At 37.9% G+C, this 18,469-nt stretch overlaps 1 protein-coding gene across 3 annotated transcripts in view; it reads right to left on the bottom strand.

Annotated features, from left to right (window-relative positions):
- Positions 1-18,469, bottom strand: part of zgc:193801 (uncharacterized protein LOC564476 homolog) — a 42,970-nt gene that overhangs the window by 16,090 nt on the left and 8,411 nt on the right. For 2 of the 3 annotated variants that reach the window (XM_043715630.1, XM_043715631.1), the window contains exons 2-3: positions 11,991-12,189; positions 6,341-6,531 (exon numbers count right to left, since the gene is read on the bottom strand). In XM_043715630.1, the coding sequence (XP_043571565.1) occupies positions 6,341-6,531; positions 11,991-12,189 (390 nt within the window). The remainder of the gene's footprint in view (positions 1-6,340; positions 6,532-11,990; positions 12,190-18,469) is intronic. The other variant, XM_043715632.1, reaches the window with a different exon arrangement.

The raw sequence follows: 18,469 nt of genomic DNA, 5'->3' as shown, positions 1-18,469 counted from the left end.
CAAGAGATTCTGCACTGAAACACAGAAGAGCCGGAGACTCAAATTTTTTTAAACTTGTTCTGCTCATCTTTTTTGTTATTTCTTTATTTCACTCTGATTTTGTTTTCTATACGTGATTTAACACTTTTTTCAAAAAAAAAGTGTATAACTTCCGATTGTTTACCTTAATAAGGATTCTCTAATCTGATTGATTGAAGAGACACACTTTTGTTTGCCCTGCCCATAGAAGTTACAAATCCCTTGTGAAATTGTGCTCTTAATAAACCCAAATTGCTATGCTAATACCTTCTACAAGCAATCTTTAAATGTAGTAGGTGATGAGCACTAACCCTTTACCATTAACCAAAAATCCAAGCCACAATGTTCTATGTTAAGATCAATGACTATTTCAAAAAGTGCATTTTTTTGCTTTTCCCCTTTTTTTCATTCCCAGTTTCATGGCCACCTTCTCTCTGTAATCTCCTTGACACTCCACATTAAACAACTCAAATGGTATAATCTGTCAGTATTATGATGACAACTTATATTGATATTGCACCAATAACAAAGGCCACAAGGCATCCCAGGAATGTTATCAAACAAAATTTGACAGTGGGTATTGAGATATTAAAGCAGGTGACCAAAGATTTTGAGAAGCATCTTAAAAAAAAAGAGGTTTGATAATTAGATAAATGGAGTACATGTATTCTTTGCAGGGTGCAGGGTAAGAGGAGGGGGAGTGTTCTAAAGTTCAGGCTTTAGGAGAGGCAAAGCCATTAATGAATTTGAAAATCCAAATGAGAATTTTAAAAATCAGGGTATTTCACAATCTGGTGCTGATGTCGGCCAGCACACACAAGACAATGATTAAGCAGGACTTTACAAGCGGTAGAATTTAAAGGCTTTGTAAATTAATGCATGAAGCATTCAGAATAAGGTAGATGGATTGATGGCACAAATCAAGGCACATTGATTTTAAACTAGTTAATGCTAGGGGAGAGCGGCGGAGGGAATTGCTCAGGAGAGGTTATTTAAAGTTTCCAAAACAAGTAATGAGACAGAAAGTATGGAAAGACTCAGGAATCTAACGTCAGACACAGTGAATAAGGGGATAACCGTGAGAAGGAGGGTGGTCAACAACGGGACTGAGAGTGGTGTACTTAAATGTGCGCAGTATGAGAAAAGGTATAGTCAATCTTCGTATCTACAAAACCAGAAATTCGTCTGTCTGTGCTGAAAAATAACTAACAACAAAAATCAACACCTTCAGGCAAAAATCACATATCTATAATTTTTAAACAAGCTGATTTTTAACAAGCTCCACACTCGTGAATTTTACCATTTGCAGGGGTTATAGAATCCTAGAGTTACACAGCATGGAAACAGACACTTTGGTCCAAATTGTCCGTGCTGACCAGATATTGAAATCTGATCTAATCCCATTTGCCAGCATTTGGCCCATATCCTTCTAAACCCTTCCTATTCATATAATCATCCAGTTGTCTTTTAAATGCTGTATTTGTACCTGCCTCCACCACTTCCTCTGGTAGCTTGTTCCATACATGTACCACCATCTGCGTGAAAGAGCGACTCCTCAGACTCTTTTTAAATCTTTCACCTCTCACCTTAAACCTAGTTTTAGACTCCCCCCATGCTAGGAAAAAGACCTTGACTATTCACCCTATCCATTTCCTGCATGACTTTATAAACCTCTGTAAGGTCACCCCTCAGCATCCAATGCTCCAGGGAAAACAAAAGCCCCAGCTTATTCAGTCTCCCACCATAGCTCAAACGCTCCAGTTCACCAACATCCTTGTAAATTGTTTTAAACCCCTTCAAGTTTAACAACATCTTTCCTTCAGAACGACAACCAGAATTATACTACCAATACTCTAAAAGTGGCCTCACCAATGACCTCCCAACTCCTACACTCAATGTTATAACCAATGAAAGAAAGCATGCCAAATGCTTTTTTCACCACCATGTCTACCTGCGACCCCAAGTCTCTTCATTCAGCAGCACTCCCCAGGGCCTGATCATTAATCATACCAGTCCGGCCCGGGTTTGCCCTAGCAAAATGTAACACCTCACATTTATCAAAGCTATAGTCCACCTGTCACTCCTTAGTCCATTGGCCCATCCGATCAAGGTCCTGTTGTACCCGGAAATAATTTTCACTGTCCACTACACCACCTATTTGGTGTCATCTGCAAACTTACTAACCATACCTCCTATATTCACATCCAAATTATTTACATAAATGACAACAAGCTATGGACCCAGCACTGATCCTTGTGGCTGTTCACAGGCTTCCAGTCTGGAAACCAATCCTCTATCACAACCCTGTCTCCTACTTTCAAACCAATTTTGTACCCAACTGGCTAACTCTCCTTGGACCCCATGGGATCTAACATTATTAACCAGTCTACCATGTGGAATCTTGTTGAATGCTTTGCTGAAGTCCATATAGACGTCTACTGCTCTGCCTTCAATCTTCTTTAATACCTCTTCAAAAATCTCAATCAAGTTAGCGAGACATAATTTCCCACGCACAAAGCCATGTTGACTATTCCAAATCAGCCCTTGCCTTTCCAGATGCATGTAAATCTCATTCCTCAGAATCCCCTCCAAACAACTTATCCTCCACTGATATAAGGCTCACCGGTCCATAGTTCCCTGGCTTTTCCTTATAGCCTTTCTTAAATAATGGTACATTAGCCGACCTCTAGCCTTCCAGCACCTCACCAGTGGCCATCAATGATATAGATATCTCAGCAAGGGGACCAACAATCTCTTTCCTAGCTTCCCCCAAAGTTCTAGGGGTACATCTGATCAGGTTCTGGGGATTTATCTACCTTTATACTTTTTAATGACCTCCATCACCTCCTCTTTTCTAATATGAACTCTACCCAAGACATCACTATTTATTTCCCCAAGTACCCTACCTTCCACATCCTTCGCCACAGTAAACACGGACATGAAATATTTGTTTAGTGTCTCACCCACCTCCTGTGGTCCCACACATAGATGGCCACATTGATCTTTAAAGGGCCCTATTCTCTCTCCAGTTATTCTTTTGCCCTTAAACGTCTTTAATTGCATCACTTTGGATTCTCCTTGACTCTATTGCCAAAGCTATCTTATATCCCTTTTTGCCCTCCTGATTTCACCCGAATATACTCCTACAGCCTTATACTCCTTGAGGGATTCACTTGATCCCAGCTGTCTACACCTGACATATGCCTCTTTTTCTTGACTAGCATTTCAATTTATCTAGTCATCAGCATTCTCTATACCTATCGGCCTTGCCCTTACACTAACAGGAACATACTGTCTCTGAACTCTTGTTATCTCAGGAAAGGGAAAGGATGCATCACAGAGACACTACTGCAAGGGGATCAGGGCGGGGAACTAAATATCCAACGACATGTGTCCTATTGAGAGGACAGGCAGATGGGTAGAGAATGCGGGGTTGTCTTGTAAGAAATGAAACTAAATCAACAGTAAGAAACAACATAGGATCGGAAGGCGTAGAATCAGTGTGGGTACAGTTAAAGATCCTCCGGAATGTGCTGTGGAGTACTCTTGAATGGTCTGGATGAGTTCAACATTAACAATTCAACAATATTCAAGAGCTCAACAACATCAGAGTCAAATTAGCCTATGCCAGCTATACTCCATCTACTAACTTAAACATCCATTCCCCGATTTTGTATGTACCACATACAGGCTTTACTCGGGCAACTCACCACTGTGCAATCACCTTCTAAAGCCACTACCTTCACCACCTAGCAGAATGAGGCTGGAAAATGCATGGGAACACTCCTAGTTAAAAGATTCACTCCTACTCCCCAGCAGTCAGTATGCAACAATGAACAAAAATAACATTCGATATGTCCTTTTGAAACCAACAGACACTAGGCTAATATCTTCATCTCTTTTGTCTCTTGCGGTAGTTGCAATTTTCCCTTTCATACTTGGGTGAAGATTTAAAGTAGTCTTGAAATGTTTAAATGTAACATTTTTCCCAATAAGGCAGAATGGAATTCTGGTGATGGAAAACCAAGAAGTGCCAAATTTCATTTATCTTCTTCAAAGTCAATAATTAATGCAAATGAATTTAAACATCAAAGGAACACAAGTCTTTAGATGTGGTTGCAAACAGTACAATGATGGGTCTAAAACTGAGATTCAGTTGACATTCATCAAATTTACTTGCTGTCATAGAGCAAGCTCCATCAATGCGGCTGCTAGATGAAAGAACAAATATGAAAAAATGAAAATCCAATAAATTATTTCAAAAGGTTCATCTGTAACTTACATTTCCTTAAAAACTAAAGTTACACAGAAAGCAGCAAAACAAACATAAATTTAAAAAAATGAGGCATACTATATTTAACTATTGATACCTCTCCCCAACAAGTTGAAACTTTATTGCTGGAACAGCACAGCAGGTCAGGCAGCATCCAGGGAACAGGAGATTCGACGTTTCGGGCACAGGCCCTTCTTCAGGATTCCTGAAGAAGGGCCTGTGCCCGAAACGTCGAATCTCCTGTTCCCTGGATGCTGCCTGACCTGCTGTGCTGTTCCAGCAATAAAGTTTCAACTTTGATCTCCAGCATCTGCAGACCTCACTTTCACCTCTCCCCAACAACCCTTGTCTAAATACTCTAAGATTGTTGCCAATTAATGACCTCCACTCTACATCACTGATTTGCAGAAGATTTAAATATAACAAAGTAAATCAATTACAGTAGTGTTGCAATGTATTCATAGCAGACAGGATTAATTTTTATGGGTAGCTTTTAAAGAGAACTACAAACATTGAGCTGAATCTTTATTTTGGCCAAGTGTCAATTTCATCAAGTTTCATCGTAAGTGTCTCTCTGAAGGCCCATCAAAATTTCTTATACTATCTTCCCAAACTTGACTCATTTACACAAACCACTGTGGCATCTCATGTCTGATGCTTGTTCAACTCTACTATGCATCATAGCCAGGAAAATGTGCCACAGCTGGGATATTCTGGAATAGCCCAGCACCCTGCCATCTTTAAAAGGCTATTATGCACGTGGACAAGTACAGTCCAAATCTGTCCTACACAGTTCATGACAATTGCCCCAGATGTGGGAGAAACTCAAAAGTGAATTAAAACAGTCAATTTGACCCAAACTGAAGAGCTGAAATCATAATGTTGTTAGAAAGTAAGTTAACAGTATTCTAACATCCATTACTAGTTATTTGTCAACAACTGCACTGGCTGTATTGTTGCAGCAGTAGCAGTTTGAAAAATTCAAAATTTTAAATTAGTGCAGCAAAACACACAATAGTATTGTTATGGTCAACCAAATTCTTAGAAATATTAATCCTTCACTGACTTTGTCCCTATCCTCTCAAAGGTCCACAAGTCTCTTTACATTGATACTTCCCTCCCAACTACAAAAATGATTTCTTTACAACTAAGCTATTGTCCCTTTCTAGCACCTTACTCTTCACTTCTCTTTTCAGCAATCTATAAGCAGAGAGGCATATTCCTCAGAGTGAGACAAATCAAAAAAAGTGTTGCAATCGTAGCTAATAACCAAAACTAAACAATTAAGCTGAATCAGAAAGGTGAAATTAAATGCATGAATGAATGAATTTAGGCAAAAAAGTTTTCTGTTATAGGTTCCTCAATGCAATGTATAGAGCAAATTAAAAATATGGAATTTCTTTCATAGCATTTCAAAGTAAGTGGTCTAAAATGTACAACATCTCAAAAAGATCATTACTAAGGCAAAATGTTAAAATTTGACCACTGTGAAAGCAGTGCATAAAAAAAATGTAGTTCTTTCTGAAAATTTCATCACTTGAGTTTCAGAAATATTAAATAAGGATTACGCATCACAATTGACAGGTTCAACCAAAATTCCAGGAATAGCTGAAAATTGTCCCCTCATTAGCAGGTTTAAGTCTTACCAACAAAATAAAGGACAAGCAAGTTCTACATAAATATAACGGAGTTGAGTTGAACATTCAGCTGGTCGATGGAGCTGGTGAACAAAGTCAGATACTTTCCCTGCCCAAATAAAGTCAGGTAGCTGCTATTTTGAGGTCCCAGCCTCATTTGATTGCAAGTGACAAACTGTTGATAGTTAACGGGCACCTTGAGGGCAATTAATTTGTTACTGGCCATGAGAATGTCAGAGCATTGGGATTTCTGCAGTTACTGCAGGTAGGTGCTGGCAGAGCGGTGGGGAAGCAAGGATAAGGGAGGGGAGATGTTTTTAACTCAACTTCCAGGCCGCTTGTCCTTAAATATATGTGTTGGTATCAAAAGCAGTCTCCAGATCTTTGAGCACCTTGATCATTTTGAACTCACTTGTGTAATTTGAATTTGAAAAGTCGTATGAGGGTTGCGGAAATGAGTTTTGTAATGCTTGATAGCTTCATCACGTCTATTGAAACCATTTCGACAGCGGTAGCAGTGCCAGTGTGCACCTTTAAATTTCTTTTCTTCTTTGATAGTTCCAATGATGTCACAGTGATTACAACAGCGAAGTATCTTCAAACCTGGTAAATATGGAAAGAAAACCTCTTTAAGCATCTTCGTAACATTCAAAGTGAACCATTAAGTGCACCCAAATGTATAAATAAATGATTATTTCTTCAAAAGTTAGAGAATATATTCACTTGACTTTAACCTTTACCAACCGAACCTGAATTTAATGCAAGTTGATTGAATGGGAAAAGTCTTATCAATCCAGAACAAACTTCTAATGTTAACTGAACTTGATTACTCTTAAATTGGTTTCTAATTTGTTTATAGTTCAGCACAGAGAGGTAATTTCTTCTGATATTGGTGTTTAAGTACATGGTTGAAGCTGAATAGATTATGTTGTATACGACACATGCCAAATATTAATCCTGGCAGCTAGATGACAAAAATGTTTAGTCCTCAATATGAGTTTGCATATCATCTTTAATACCATTTTGTATTTTTGCCTACTGTTCATAGCTATTATGTGGCCATAAAGGAAAACTACACAATGATACCAATTTGCCAAAAACAATCCCACTGTTTGCTTACTGGGTGACATTTCATAGGGTAAAACCGAGATGAATAATACTTACATATTTATATCAAATAAGAAAGGTAGTTTATGACACTTGTGTTATATTTGGGTACTAATTTGAGTCAGAAGAATTGACAGGTGATGCTAGTGAAAACAAATGATTCTGATGGGGTTGGAGAGGGTAAATAACAAACAAAATAGAATAAGGAGTTATCTACTTAAGATGGAGGCAAGGAAGAATTTCTTCCCTTAAAGGGTCAAGAGCCTTTGAAATTTTTCATCCCAGAAATCTTTGGAGACTGAGTCATTTAATACATTCAAGGCTGAGACAGAGATATTTGATCTATGGAAATCAATGGTTATAAGGATCAGTTTATAAAGTGCAGTTGAAACCAAGATCAGTTCTGACATGATCTCATTGAATGCTGCATAGGGTCAAGCAGCTGAATGGCCTCTGCCTGTACCTATTTCTTATGTGGTATTGTCTCCCTGAATGAGGTAAGTGCATTCATCCCATAAAGTCTCTTAGCTGTGATTTGTTATTCTCAGTTAGGCTGTCCGAGGTTTTAGGTAAACACCAATGATTCAATAAAACATGCCTAAGCATTCAAAAGTAATTATAGAGTCATAGTCATAGAGATGGGATGTTAATTTAAACCAATTAGACAACAGAGATTTGGATGAAGAATGGCAAATACTAAAATAGTGAAGAAAAATTATGAAATAGGGTAAAACAAAAATGACATTGTAGACTGGGATAACACATCTGTGATTACACTATTTTTAGATTATTTGTTGCATAGCAAAAAGCCATTACCACTGTAACAATGCCCTGAGTAACATTTTGCACCGTATATTATCTTATTTCACTTTTACCAATATGGGATTTTGAAAAATGACTTTAATGTAATACACACCTGTTAATTTGAATAATTCACAAATCACAGCTTCTATCTATCGTCATTTTAGTAGCATTCACAAAATACCTACTTGATATTAATTAAGCTGGAGAGAAGCAAAGAAAACCTCAAATAATTTTTCCAAACTCAAATCAGTCTTTACCCTGAAGCAGAAATAATCCAGCTTCTGGAAAGTTTTAAAACAGGCTATGATTACTTACTTAAATTGCTGGAAAAGGAAGTCCATTTTGATTTCCATTAAACAAAATGTAGAGTGGATTGTTATTGCAGTGTTCTACTGGCAAGTAGGCAGGGAATAACAATTTAAGACTTAGTGCTGCAGGATCAATGCATTTTAGGAATATTGTTTATAACATGGGATATAAGTTTTGCAAATTTGAGATAGTGTTTCATCCTGCTGTAACTAAATCCTTAAATATTCAGCTAGATAGATCTGATGTCCAAAATGCAGCATTCTTGAGTGAAAGACTGAGCTCGATTTTTGATTCGCCCAGATTTTACATTAAGTGCCAATGAAATAGACAACCTGTGCTGTCCATGATGGGGGAAGGTGGTGAGCGTGTACGTGGAGTGGTTTCCTAAAACAGGTAATCCAAGTGTTATTATATACAAAGCTTGTACATGACTGGCTTGCTTTAGACATCTGTTGCTTTCTTTGTGAATAGCGACTGGCTTGGAAATGTCCTTGTTTTATCAGATTTAGTTGATTTGGAAGAAAGCCTGCTAAGAACAATTTGAACTGAAGAAAATGCTGCCAAGATTAAGCTGAAATGGAGAAATGCTTGCAATGAACAAGCCACCCAGCTGATTTCTCCCATTTCTGGGAAAAAAAAACTCTCGTTAGAATTAAATCTATTTGTTTACATGAAAGGATAATTGAAGAAACTTCTCAAAACTATATATCTTGAACAGCTATGTCTCCAAGATTTCAGGTTAATAACTGTAGCTATTAAGGAACGTGGCTAATAGATTTTGTTTGAAGCCCGTTATGGATATGCAATTGGTTTTCTTAGAAACTGGATAAAATATTTCTATTCAACTTGGCTAGTGGGACTAGATCAATGGTGTATTGTCAGCTTTGGTTGTAACAGGAGACAACTCTTAAAGTGCTGTGACGACTCAGGTCTAACATTGTGAAGTAGAAAACCATGCTGTCTGTCAGAAAAGGATACCAACGTTGTATGAAAAGCAGTTATAGATATAGATAGATACAGATGTAAAACTTTAGGGGCCTGCATTTTCACTCCAATTATACAAAATTGGAATGGCTAGAGTTATTGAAGCTATTACCTTTTTGAAAATGTGTGTCAACTGGGAATCAATATACAATGACTGAATCACTGTTATGGGAGCAACCCTCAAATTTCATATTTTCAGAAAGCTGGATTTTGGCTAATGTCCCAGCATGTCGATATTTTTTTCTGCATACTATCATAGACGTAATTATATAAATACATTTTATATATCTATACAATGCACACACGAAGATCAAAATCACTGTGTTGATTCCCAATCACAAATTGCATTTCCTTACCCAATTCCATTCGTTCCTGGTAAATGCCTGAGGATGTGAGACAGTTCACAATTTAAGTGTGCTAATGCCCCCAAGACGTGCTACCCATCACATAAATGCTCCAACAAGAATGCCTATACATGTAATTTTATTTGGAAGTACAAGCTTTTGGAGTGCTGCCCCTTTGTCAGGTAGCTGACCATCTCGCCACCTGACGAAGGAGCAGCACTCCGAAAGCTTGTACTTCCAAATAAAACTATTGGACTATAACCTGGTGTCTTGTGATTTTTAACTTTGTCCACTCCAGTTCAACACGAGCACCTCCACATCATGACTCAGCTGGAGTCAGGGACTTCAGATAATGTCCTTATCTGGATATTTACTCTGGAAATACTAGACAAAGACAAAAACAAAAACTACATAAATGATTTTTATCACTCACACTGATCTTCTATTGGCCCTAACCCCTTCCCAGCTCGACTGCTTGGCTATCCTTACTGGGCCCCTGACCAGGTTTGACTGGAGCAGTTGGCCAGAGCTCTCAGTAACGGAGAAGCCTCAGGTTGGTGCTTTGGAAGGGAACAACTGGCAAACTAGAGGAACAAAGTGCTGGCAAAATTGCAAAGTGGATGGTACAGCCCTTGGTAATTGGGAAAATGTGAATTAATGATGGGGTGGGGGAAGAGTCCACTGGAAAACATAGAGGCAAAGAGCCAAAGAACATTGGGTTGATAAGACGGGCTTGGGTGGGTGTTCTTTGATCACAGCAGAAAATCTGCTCAACGGTCAGGGACAGACAGCTAAATTTAGCTAGTAGGTTTCCTGACAGTAAGACATCCAGTCAAATCAACTTCCAATTTAAATCACAAATGGCAGCCAAAATCTGATGAACCAAGTTCATTAATATATTTAAATAACAACCCTGTCTCTCCAGCATAGGTTACAAAGAGTCCCCAAAATTGTTGCATTCAAAGTGAAAATGTGTCTACTCCCTACAAGTTGGGTTGCAGGTTCTCATATTTGTTAATTTATGTCTGGGACAAATTCCCTCCTCCTCCCATGATTTCTGAAATATTAGAAAACTAGAGCGCTGCAGTTGTCATGTTACAGTATGTTATTAGGCAGTACATTGCCTCAATAGCCAGAAATAATATCCTATAAGGCCTTCTTTAATCTCAAATTAAATTCATTCAAGCGACGCGTAATTTGCATCATTGAAAGGAAATTCACGACCTCAAAAGAAGAATTTCTAAGAAGTTTTACCACCTTGAAAAGAAAGCCCGCTAACATCATAGAACATGGTCAATATTCTCTAAAGTAGCTTTTTGGAGTGGAACCGCAAAACATTACTTCTCTTTCTCTCAGACACTGCCTTATAAAGATAAAATTCCCAGCCTTTTTCTTTTCAAGATTTCCACCAATTAATGCATTGTTACTGTCTAAGTGCTTTCTGAAGTTTAATGACAGTAATATTTCTAAATTAATTTTAAATGATAAATTTAAGTGTTTCTCAATGACTATAGCATGTTTCTTAGAGAAATTAATCAGAACGATAATATTTCTAGGAAAATTGAACATACAGGTACTGTAGCTGACTCAACAACTGCAGCTTTAGCTAAGTTCTGGCATTGTGCTTTCTGAACTTTTTTTGAACTTGCTCTTCAGTTGCCACAGTAGACATTGTAAAGTTCATTTGTTTCATTTCCTCTCAGATTTCTTTCTAGGTCAGGTATAATTCTTGGGGACGGAGTTCAACTTTCCTTTCAACTATGTAATAATATCAGCAGTTTACCAAAGAGGCTCTGATTTAATAGGATTACATGACTATAATCAACTTTAAACAAAACACACAACTTAATTATTTATGGAAGCAAAACACCAATAAGTAAGTAGGCATCATGGTTGAGTGTTGCAATAAAAATAATAGAATATACTGGCTCACATTGATCCTAATTCATTTTTGAATAACTTTCAATTCTTATTTTATCATCTTTTGATCCACTTTGTAAAATTGTTCAGAAATCAAATTCTTTATAATGACTGGATCTGGAAGGTTTATTGGACAGATTATAGCTCCCAAGATGGAAGGGTTCTTGTGGTGCAATGGTAGTGGCTTTCCCTTTGGGCGAGGAGGCCTAGGTTCAAGTCTCACCTACTTCAGGTGAGTTTAACAATATCTCCAAACATGTTAGTTAGAAACAATCTAGCTCCTAAGGTGAGGGGTTCTTGGCTATAGTGGTAATATCCCTGCCTCTGGGCCAGCAGGCCAGTTTCAGAGAGATATAAAACATCCCCGAACAGGTTTATTCAAAAAAACGCTAAGATGTTTCATAATCTTTCTTTTCTCTTCCCTTAATGCAGGTGGACTGTATATTTCAATGCTTTCTATTATTATTATTTATGATATATAAATATTTAGTATCTAGTTTTTTTTTTAAATGACCCTTTTCAATAATTTTCAGACATAGTAAAGAGAAAAGGTCTGATGGGCCTCAAGGGTTGATGTGAAATTTATTACCTTACCTGCAAAATCAAGCCCTTTGTCAACATGTTTAACTCTGTAATGTGCTCTCAAGATGACAGGGTCCTGGTAGGCATCAGTCACACTACAAAAGGGACAGTGCATGTGGCTACCTTTAGAGTTAGAAGAACATTTTTCATCTTGGCAGAAAACTGGATTGTAGTTATGCTCTGTTCCTTTAACTCTCACTGATGGATGAGTCTGCACACAAAATCAAGGTAGAAAATATAATTAGATAAATGTAACCCAGATGCCATCTCTAAAGAACTAATTGCGTATTAACATCATCTTTCATGTTCTAGTACCATGTTCATTCAACTCATCATGAAACTAAATTTGTAAGCTATATGGAGTTGGAGGAGTGAAAGCATTGAGAAAACTGTTAGCCTTACACATCTGCAGCAGGATATGCAGGAAAGTGCTTGACCACGGGGAGAGTAATTAAGGACATCTGTTCTTAGTATCAATGGATTGGTGTAAATAAGGTGGTATGGGTGGCAGTTTTTCCTTTTGACCAAACGGGCTGGCAGCTATGCATATTTACATTGGATGATGGATAACTGAATTCTGGTTTACATTAAAGACTCTGAACAAAACTCATACTCAATAGGAAAATAAATTGTAATTTAATAAGCTGAATGGAATATGCATGAAATAGAACAATCCTGATTTTGTGTGAGTGTGAGTGTGTGTGAGAGAGAGAGAGAGAAAGAGAAAAAGAGAAAGAGAGAGAAAGAGAAAGAGAGTGAGTGAGAGAAAACAGAAGCTGGTGGAAAGGTTAACTTTGTGGTCTGATTTGCGTGTAACCTTGCTTGTCATAGATTGAATGTTTGTGTGTTGTTCCCTGGAGCTCGAGAACAGGGAATGTTATGAATTCAATTTGCATTCTGGGAATCTTAGATAATATTAAAAGAAAAAGCCATTTTGTTGGACAACGATACCGGACATGTTAGCTGAGTGAGGTTACCTCATGACCTTTTCCACATAGTTTAGACTGGTCCCTTGTTATGATGTACTGTTAAAAAGGGAAGGTTAGCTAGCCAAAGAAATTGGCTATTTGGCCTGGTTTGATCAGGGTTCCCACTTTGATGTGCATGTAGCTTAATTAATCAAGTGTACTCAGACCTGTCAATGAGTTTCTCTTCCTCTGCAAACTTTTGCCATTTTATTGCTGCTTATCTGATTAAGGACATGTGGTGTTTTTGTAATTTTAATACCAATTTCTGTATAAAGACAGCTTATTTGCAGCAACAAGGGGAGTAGCCTGAGAGAGCTCTTTTGGGGTAAGAGCTGGCGATGCTACTCTGCTAACGGTTTTAAAACCTTAGATAACTCAAGCCTGGCTTGTAGGTATGTTACAGTGTATCATTAATGCCATTGGTAAATCAAGGTAATAACTTAAACTAAACTGCCTGTAAGAGTTTCATATTCCAGACTACCACAGAATATGATCTCTGGGATGAGCCAAGAGAGGCTTACAGGTCGAGTCCATCAGGGATTCACATAGCCATCTTGAATAGGTACTTTAACAGCGTCACATGTAGTTATTTTCTAATCAACCCGTTCAAAGATGTTATTAGATACTTCTTGAAGAGGTGAGACTTGAACCAAGGTCTCCTGGCACAGAAGGACATTACCACCGTTCTGCAATGGCCCTCATCTTAGGAACTAGTTATTTTAATCTGGCTGTTCAGACTCATATCTGTGACCTGAACCCAGGCCTCTTGGCTCAGAAGTAGGGACACTACCACTATGCCAAAAGAGCTAAGTTCAAATTTCACCTTCTGTAAAGGTGGGACTTGAGCCCACATCCCTAGCACATGTAGCCAGGTTTCTGGCTACTAGTCCAGAGACATTATCACTGTGCCATTGTCGACCCCAAGACATTACATATACACAAAGTGTATAATAATGGGACTGCAACACATCGGTTCATGGTAATTATCCCCTAAATAACATGGCTACCGATGTCATTGCTCAGTTATAGGGAGAGAAGATTGGTTGGCAGACACTGTGACATCACAAATACCCAGTACTAGAGATATTTCAGAAGGGTTAACGTGAGAGACAAGTAAGGGCATTTGCTTCTTCCATAGATCAACCTCATCATAAATAAATAGACAATGATATATAAAGACGATAATGCACTTTTTCATTCTTTCTATTATATTGCATCTTCTTCACAACTTACAGAAAAGAATGACACAGAAGAAATATAGCCAGAGGAGTTTAAATGGAAACAACATCTTCAACTTCTTTGCAGAATAGGGATTAATCAATTAAAGAACTGGTCAGATTCACCACAGCTTATTTAAAAGTAATTAGCAGAAGAGACAGCTGCTTCTCCTAATTATATTGACAACAATGACCTGCCTCAAGGGCAGTTGCATCCATTTAGTACTTATGGAATTTCTATATTCCTCAGTATGGGACACAGTATCATACCCCAATATGATCAATGCCTTTAAACGTGAAGGGTCGTGGAGAAAACTGCAAGACAAAATTAGCTTAATTGTAATTGCGGTGTTCATTACAAAAGATAAAATACAGATTAATTTGCAATTAAAATGCACCTTTAAAAATGAGAACAAGAAGCTTGGTCAAACACAGAGGCTTTCAGCAAGGAGAAATTAAGAAACATTTAGAAAAGAAAGTACAGATGTTTTTAAAACCTTGCCAATTCTCTCAGACTAAAATCTACACTAAAAGGGCAATTGCAATTGAACAAATGTAAACAATAGCTATTTCAAAATATTCCATCAACTAATACAAAAATCATACAGAATTGTTTTATTTAAAAGTAACCTGTTACCATTTTGTTACAGCTACTGTAATGCAAATTGGAGTGCCAAATTTGCTATTTTGACACCTTCTTATAAATCATTCGCATTGTACCTGTATAACAAGTTTTTTTTAGAATCATAGAATCCCTATGGTGTAGAAACAGACACTTCAGAAGGTCTTGTTGGACAGAAGAGCATCCCACCCAAACTCGTTCCCCTATTACTCCAGATTTACCCCTGACTAATGCACCTAACCTAAACATTGCTAAACACTATGGGCAATTTAGCATGGACAATTCACTTAACTTGCATATCTTTGCATTGTGGGAGGAAACCCACGCAGACACGGGGCGAATGTTCAAACTCCACACAGACAGTAGCCAGACGCTGGAATTAAACCCGGATCCCAGGTGCTAACCACTGTGCCACCGTGCCGCTCCAATATAGAATCCCTACAGTATGGAAAGATGCCATTCGGCCCATCAAGTCTGCATTGACCTTCTGAAGAGCATCCCACCCAATCCAGCCCTCAATCCTAACCCATAACCCACATTTTTGCCATGACGAACCCACTCAGCCTATATATCCATGGACATGATGGGCAATTTAGCATGACCAATCCACTTAACCTTCACATCTTTGTGACCATGGAAGGAAACTGGTGCATCCAGAGGAAATCCACATAGACACAGGGAGAGTATGCAAACTCCACACAGGAAGTCAGTCAAGGCTGGAATTGAACACGGGTCCCTGCTGATATGAGGCAGCAGTATTAACCACTGTGCCAGCATGATGCCCATATTGTTGAAAAGAACAATGGAATAGAAACAAAACATATATTTCTTCATAACAAATAGAAATTGAATACAATATGGTCCATATTTTTACCGTATTGCCTCACTTTACAGATTGTATACCAATATACCATTGTGTAGCCAGCACATGGAATTGTCTTTCAAGACCTTTGTTTACATTATATTTTATTTAAATTTATATCCAATGAAGAAAAAAAGCAAAAGCTGTCAAAAGTTATTTTAACATTTACTTAGGCTTGGCAAGTTTGTCAGTTTTCATACATGAAAATATCTCGAAGCTTGACTGCTATCAGGTCTTATTAAAATTAAGACAGCATGCTATCATATATGATGTCTGCTCTGGACAGTAAATTCTTCACAGGCAATCATACAAAGATAAAAATAAAAGGCTGATATTCCTTGATAAATCTCCTTGTTTGGTGAATTGTTAAGACTAACGTTAATAATGTGGAGGGGGGTGGCAAAGGAAGGGCATACATTTGCATGACAAGTGGTAAAGGAGAATACTCCAATAGTGATTCAAACACTCAGATATCAAAGGCTGCTAATTTTATAGCAAATAAAACAAATTACTGATGCTTTCATTTTTGAGTTCAAATGGACACACAATAGAGCAAATAATTTATTTCTCTCAAACCACTGTCTGACATTTATCCATAACAACTTACCAGAATTTCAGCAAAAGTTAAAATTCAATTTTGTCTTTTTTGAATTCAGCTCAAATGTATTTTTTCACAGGATTTTAGCGAGAAGCTGGTGCGTACCATTCATAAGGTAACAACGCTGATTATTCTGGTCTCTTTCAAAGCCTTGTTCCTAATCTACCTTTACTGTAACGTCTACAATCTTTTATAATTAACACTCCATGTTAATCTCCTTCAAGTTTGCTTCTGGGAAATTCTTTTTCCACAATGATTAGGCAAAAAAAAGCTATCCACCAACCATAACCTATTTGTTTTAAATGTGTTTAACAGTAAATTATTGTATTGACAGCCTATGACAAAAGAAAATCACTCTCCATGCCACAAGCTTTAGATAAATTCAAATTAAATAGGTGGATATGTAGTGTAGCAAACTAACCTGCTACAGTACATTAGTTTCCTCGTTCATATCAACCTTGTGAGTAGATTAATAGGAAATAATTCGGACCCAACTTCACTGATCTATCCAGAGAATACTTGTACCATCTAACTGCTTCTTCAGAGATATTTGGCTTCATCATCATACACGATCACTGTGGAAAGTACGTGCCCTAAATTCAAAATATAAAAGGCATTCAATTCAGCATTAGGTTATTATTTTTATGAGGAATAATGTGCAAGTTTGGTGAAGAGCCTGGACAATGAAACTAAGTCTAAATGCTCATTCAGAATGCTGATATAGGCATGGTGGGCCAAAAGACCACATCTTGCACCAGAACAATTCCGTAACTTGATTTTCTACAACGTGATCCTATCTCGCTTGATGCAACGCTTCAAATTCACCTTTTCTGGAATTTTGAAAAAAGTAGTCCATTCTGATATTTTGTGATAGTTCTGTCCTTGTGCAATCCCACGTTATAAGAAAACTGTGCAATAGCTGCACCATTCCAATTAATGTCGTTATCACGTTACAGCCAATACAGGTAAGGAAAGTTTGCATTTTACAAATAACAGTCTAAATTCTTCAATCGCATTAAAATCAATTCTAGTTGAAGAAACATGCATTATAGCAGAACCAACTGTACCAGAATAATACATGCTTTCGCATAATGTTCTTCAATTCAGCTAAAGTCTGTAGCAGGAAGTTCAGCATTTCATCTTTTGCATGCCCTTTGCTCCCCATGACATTGCAATATCAGTATTCTGGACTCTTATCCAACATCTTTTGTGGGATATTTTTGGACTAAAATAACATCCACTTATTAGGTGTGCAGGAAAGCATAGAAGGCACACAGCAGTGTTTAGGGACCAGCGGGCACTGCAGGGATTTTGGTGCATTGCTAACCACAGTCATTTTTCCTTTGGAAACTTTTGTTGACCCTTTGATTTTTGGTCAGAATGATCCATGGATGTCTAAATATTTTTTGTTTATAAAAAAGTAGAAGACACACAGGTGGAGAGCATGTCAGCCACTGCGAGATAAGGATGCCAATGCGGTAACATCTGTAATCCTCTTTCAACCATCCCCCTCCAACTGCAGTGGCAGCAGAGTTAGCAGACAACAATTAAATGGATATTTGGTCATGGTCTGTGACAGGCTTGTCAATATAGCAGAAGGACAGTTTATAATGCTGCATTAGGATTTCCTTGTCAACTGAAACAGTACCAGCTCTGTGAACATGAAATTTAGGAAATTTGCATTTGAGAATCACACATAGCAAATGTAGCTTAATGCTACAGGATATGAAAATGAAGAAATGTTTTCAGCTTCAGGTGCTACAAAGCAATAGGCTGCACTTCCGCATTGTTAATTTTCTGGTTGTGAGCTCCTCATATCAACCAACAAACTTCTGTTTGGCTGAAACATCCTTGACGACTCAAATTACTTTACCTTCCCATCCCAAAAAGTAAAGAGAATGCTCAGTGAAATGCGGAAAGAAACCAAAACAGAAAATGAAAATAAGACTACACTCTAAAATTTAAGAAGGCGACTACAGTCTTCAATCATTTGGAGCAAATTACTGCAGATGCTGGAATCTGCACTGAAATAACAAATGTTGGAAATCACAGCGGTCAGGCAGCATCCACGGACACAGAGTAAGTTATTTCTGGATCAGTGGTGCTGGAAGAGCACAGCAATTCAGGCAGCATCCGACGAGCAGCAAAATCGACATTTCGGGCAAAAGCCCTTCATCAGGAATAAAGGCAGAGAGCCTGAAGCGTGGAGAGATAAGCTAGAGGA

Source organism: Chiloscyllium plagiosum, chromosome 25 (genome assembly GCF_004010195.1).
Source record: "Chiloscyllium plagiosum isolate BGI_BamShark_2017 chromosome 25, ASM401019v2, whole genome shotgun sequence".
NCBI lineage: Eukaryota > Metazoa > Chordata > Chondrichthyes > Orectolobiformes > Hemiscylliidae > Chiloscyllium > Chiloscyllium plagiosum.
The sequence above is the reverse complement of the archived record's forward strand: the minus strand, read 5'-3'. Positions and strand labels throughout refer to the sequence as shown.